Here is a 4,974-nt window from a genome sequence, read left to right as displayed (position 1 = left end):
CTCCTGAGTAGCTGGGATTACAGGCACGCGCCACCATGCCCAGCTAATTTTTTGTATTTTTAGTAGAGACGGGGTTTCACCATGTTGACCAGGATGGTCTCGATCTCTTGACCTCGTGATCCACCCGCCTCGGCCTCCCAAAGTGCTGGGATTACAGGCTTGAGCCACCGCGCCCGGCTTATCACAGATCTTTATAAAAAGAATTCCTCTCACCCGGCGGGGTGGCTCACGCCTGTAATCCCAGCACTTTGGGAGGCCAAGGCGGGCAGATCACGAGGTCAGGAGATTGAGACCATCCTGGCTAACACGGTGAAGCCCCACCTCTACTAAAAATATAAAAAATTAGCCGGGCGTGATGGCATGTGCCTCCCAGCTACTTGGGAAGCTGAGGCAGGAGAATCACTTGAACCTGGGAGGCAGAGGTTTGAGTGAACTGAGACTGCCCGACTGCACTCCTGTCTGGATGACAGAGCGAGACGTCTCAAAAAAATAATAATAATTCCTCTCTTTCCCTTTCTCTCTCCCCACTCTCTTTGCCTTTCTACAGTGAGGTAATACAGCAAGAAGGCCCTTGCCAAATGTCAGCCAGTCCTTCAAATTGGACTTCCCTGCTTCCAGAACTGTGAGCCAATAAATTGCTATTCATTATAAATTACCCAGTCTAGGCTGGTGCAGTGGCTCATACCTGTAACCTCAAGACTTTGGGAGGCCGAAGTGGGAGATCGCTTGAGCTTAGGAGTTGAAAATAGCCTGGGCAACATGGTGAGACCCCATCTCTACAAAAAATAGAAAAAATGAGCTGAGCATGGTGGTGCGTGCCTGTAGTACCAGACACTTGGGAAGCTGAGGTGGGAGAATCGCTTCAGCCCAGGAGGTCAAGGCTACAGGGAGCCACAATCATGCCACTGGACTCAGCCTGGGCAACAGAGAAAGATCTTGTCTCAAAAAATAGAAAAAATATGTAAATTACCTAGTCTGTTATTCTGTGACCACAGCACAAAAACAGACTAAGACCAGAGTCACTTCCACAAAGCACTTATCCCCCAAAACCAAGGGTCTTTAACTTATTCCAAGGATTCTCTGAGTGTCTCCACTCCAGCAGCAGCCACAGGAGCCCTGGGTTCATCTGAAAGGTGTGTTCCAACAGCTGGACTAACAGCATTAAGTTAAGCCCTCAGTGAAGTAAGGGAGCCTGTCATCTCATCAAGGGTCTGGAAAAATATGCCCCTCTCAGCCCACTCCATCTCAAGGGCCCAGAAGCTTTTCTCCACCACCATCACTCACCATTCCACCATATGAGGTAGCTTCTCCTTGATGGTCCGGTGTGGGTCGATCTCAATTGGGTAATAGTGGTGAAGGAGCGCTGTAAGCTGGGATATCCAAATGGGGAGAAAGGCCATTAGTCTACATCAAGTTCTCCTCAGCAAAATCAGCTTACTATGAGAAAAAGGTCACCCAGAAGAGGCAACTTTGTGGCTGGGTGTGGTGGCTCACACCTGTAATCCCAGCGCTCTGGGAGGCTGAGGCAGGTGGATCACTTGCTGTCAGGAGTTCAAGTCCAGCCTAGCCAACATGGCAAAACCCTGTCTCCACTTAAAAAATAAAAAAATTAGCAGGTGTAATGGCATGCGCCTTTAATCCCAGGCACTGGCCGGGCATGGTGGCTCACGCCTGTAATCCAAGCACTTTGGAGGCCAAGGCGGGCAGATCACCTGAGGTCGGGAGTTCAAGACCAGCCTGACCAACATGGTGAAACCCCGTTTAAAAAAAAAAAAAAGCCGGGCGCGGTGGGTCAAGCCTGTAATCCCAGCACTTTGGGAGGCCGAGGCAGGTGGATCACAAGGTCAAGAGATCGAGACCATCCTGGTCAACATGGTGAAACCCCGTCTCTACTAAAAATACAAAAAATTAGCTGGGCATGGTGGTGCGTGCCTGTAATCCCAGCTACTCAGGAGGCTGAGGCAGGAGAATTGTCTGAACCCAGGAGGCGGAGGTTGCGGTGAGTCGAGATCGCGCCATTGCACTCCAGCCTGGGTAACATGAATGAAACTCCGTCTCAAAACAAAACAAAACAAAACAAAATTAAAAAAAAAAAAAATCCCAGGTACTCAGGAGGCTGAGGCAGGAGAATTGTCTGAACCCAGGAGGCGGAGGTTGCGGTGAGTCGAGATCGCGCCATTGCACTCCAGCCTGGGTAACATGAATGAAACTCCGTCTCAAAACAAAACAAAACAAAACAAAATTAAAAAAAAAAAAAATCCCAGGTACTCAGGAGGCTGAAGAATGAGAATCACTTGAACCCAGGAGGCGGAGGTCACAGTGAGCTGAGAGCAGAGATCGCACAAATGCACTCCAGCCTGGGCAACAGAGTAAAACTATGTCTCAAAAAAAAGATGCAACTTCATGTAAGAGTGTTACATGAAATTTTCTTGAAGTTTTCCTTTGGAGACATGTCATTTATAAGACCTAAGTTTCTCTTCTCTTCTTATCTTCCAACATAATTGCTCAATACACTCAAATTTTTACCTATTTGGTGAGGTCCAGGGAGCACCTGGACCCACAGAACTGGTCATTCCTTTACACTCACCCTGCAAGTGAGGGTTGCATGAGCTCAGGAGTTCAAGACCTGCCTAGCAACATAGTAAGACCCCATCTCTACAAAAAAATTTTTTTAAAAGAGACGGAGTCTCGCTATGTTGCCCAGGCTAGAGTACAGTGGCTATTCACAGGCGAGATCCCACTACTGATGGGCATGGGAGTTCTGACCTGCTGTTTCCGACCTGGGCCGGTTCACCACTCCTTAGGCAACCTGGTGGTCCCCCGCTTCCCAGAGGTCACCATATGGATGCCGAATTTAGTGTGGACACCCAATCAGCATAGCACACTACAGCTTAGAACTCCTGGGCTCAAGCAATCCTCCCACCTTAGCCTCCCAAGTAACTGGGACTACAGGCACGTGCCACCGTGCCCAGCCTCTACAAAAATTTTTTAAAATTATCTAGGTGTAATGGCACACACTTGTAGTTCCAGCTACTAGGTAGGCTGAAGCAGGAGGATTGCTTGAGCCTAGGAGGTCAAGGCTGCAGTGAGCAATGATCAAGTCACTGTACTCCACCTTAGTAACAGGGTGAGACCCTGTCTCACAACAAACAAACAAGCTCTGCCACTTGGCTGTATGACCCTGGGTAAGTTGCTGAACCCCCATAATGTTCAAATCTCTTCTAAACTCTACGCGGATCACAGTCAGCATAATGTCCAGTTTCAACCATTAATCACTATATGTCCTGGCCAGTAAGGACAAGCTCTCTTAATGTATTAAAACTAGATCCTCCTTAGCAAATCAACACTTTTTTAGAAACTTAATTTTCTGCCGGGCGCCGTGGCTCATGCCTGTAATCCCAGCACTTTGGGAGGCCAAAGCGGGCGGATCACAAGGTCAAGAGATTGAGACCATCCTGGCCAACATGGTGAAACTCCGTCTCTACCAAAAATACAAAAATTAGCTGGGTGTGGTGGCACGCACCTGTAGTCCCAGCTACTCGGGAGGCTGAGGCAGGAGAATCGCTTGAACCCGGGAGGCAGAGGTTGCAGCGAACCGAGATCAAGACTGCACAAAGCAAGACTCCATTTCAAAAAACAAAAAAACAAAAAACTTAATTTTCTAAGGTCTCTCTACTGGAATCTTCAGTTCCAACCAGGAACCATGTGAAGAAGCACATGACAGCCATTTGTGAGCAAAGGACGGGAGTAACCCACCTCTTTCTGACACTCCTCACTGATGATCTTGCTATTATCCAGTATATCTGGAAAAAGAGAAAACTCCTTTTACTTGTCCCTTAGAACCCATCATCTTGTCAAGCCCAACAAGGGAAGCTAGTATGTGACTTACTGTAAGAAGAAGGGCATCGCTTTCCATTATATGCAAACCTGCTCAAGGTCATGTCAAAATCAGAAATCACCTATAAGGCAAAAGAGAGATGATGCCTAAATGGGCACCTTCTAGTGTGGCTCTGCCTCAGCCTGGGGGATGACTATGGAAATCAAAACAGTTCAGTGGTCAGGATATAGGCAAAGCCATAGGGGAGTTACTGAGAGACAGAGAGGAATAGGGAGGAAGTGATCCTAATTAGCACCCCTGTTAACCCCAGGAAAACGCAGTCTCCTAGTGTGGGGGTGAGGGTGAAGACTCAGGACCCCTCTAACTCCTTCAATATCAGGTCCTCCCTAAGAGATCTGCAGCATTACGACCCATCTGGACATCTTCAACTTATTGGGGAGGCGCTGGCCCGGTGAGGATAAGGCCCCAGGTACTGGTTTGGGGAGCCTTCTGTCCAATTAGAGGAAGCAGCATGACCAGATTGAGAAATCTGAAATCTAGGTTTTAGGACAGGCGAACCAACCCACTCTCGTTCAAGCTCCCGGCCATTTCTTGGGGCGGAGAGCTAGCAGGGTCCGCAGCCGAGGAAAGCGGGAAGGCCCAATGGGTAGGAAGCCGCCCCAGCTGCCCCCACCTCGCCACAGAGGTACCTGTAACCGGTCTCCGCCGCCCTTGCGGAGGGCGCCCACGATCTCCTGCACTCGCCCGGGCTGCCGCATCAGGACCGTGGCCTTCATCAGGGCGCTCACCTGTCCCGAGACCCGAGAGAACCACTGACCCCCGCGCTGCGAAGGGCCCGAGGGGAGCCCAGGGCTCGCTCAGGCGCGCGTGTTAGGCTGGACCGGGGTGCGCGCGGCGGCCGCTACTGGCCTGGGTGAAAAGGCTGTGCCTCGGCTACCCGCTGGGGGGCTCTGAGCGCCCCGGGGGTCGGAGTCGGGGCCCGCCCCACGCCGGACGCTTCCTCCCACCTCACCTCCTCCGCCATCCCGTTTGAGGCCCCCTCGGCCGCGCGGGATACGACAGCCGGGCGGCCGCGCGGGATACGACAGCCGGGCGGCCGCGCGGGATACGACAGCCGGGCGGCCGCGCGGGATACG

General features: G+C 51.1%; 1 protein-coding gene across 1 annotated transcript in view; it reads right to left on the bottom strand.

The window, feature by feature from the left end:
• NT5C3B (5'-nucleotidase, cytosolic IIIB) overlaps positions 1 to 4,968 on the bottom strand; it is a 13,389-nt gene extending 8,421 nt beyond the window's left edge. Inside the window, exons 1-5 of the mRNA XM_017509444.2 lie at positions 4,851 to 4,968; positions 4,528 to 4,626; positions 3,890 to 3,959; positions 3,757 to 3,803; positions 1,285 to 1,370 (exon numbers count right to left, since the gene is read on the bottom strand). Of these exons, the coding sequence (XP_017364933.1) occupies positions 1,285 to 1,370; positions 3,757 to 3,803; positions 3,890 to 3,959; positions 4,528 to 4,626; positions 4,851 to 4,862 (314 nt within the window). The 5' untranslated portion in view covers positions 4,863 to 4,968. The remainder of the gene's footprint in view (positions 1 to 1,284; positions 1,371 to 3,756; positions 3,804 to 3,889; positions 3,960 to 4,527; positions 4,627 to 4,850) is intronic.
• Positions 4,969 to 4,974: the final 6 nt, after the last annotated feature.

This window comes from Cebus imitator, unplaced genomic scaffold (genome assembly GCF_001604975.1).
Source record: "Cebus imitator isolate Cc_AM_T3 unplaced genomic scaffold, Cebus_imitator-1.0 Scaffold415, whole genome shotgun sequence".
In the NCBI taxonomy this organism is placed as follows: Eukaryota; Metazoa; Chordata; class Mammalia; order Primates; family Cebidae; genus Cebus; species Cebus imitator.
This window is presented reverse-complemented; position numbering and strand designations above follow the sequence as displayed.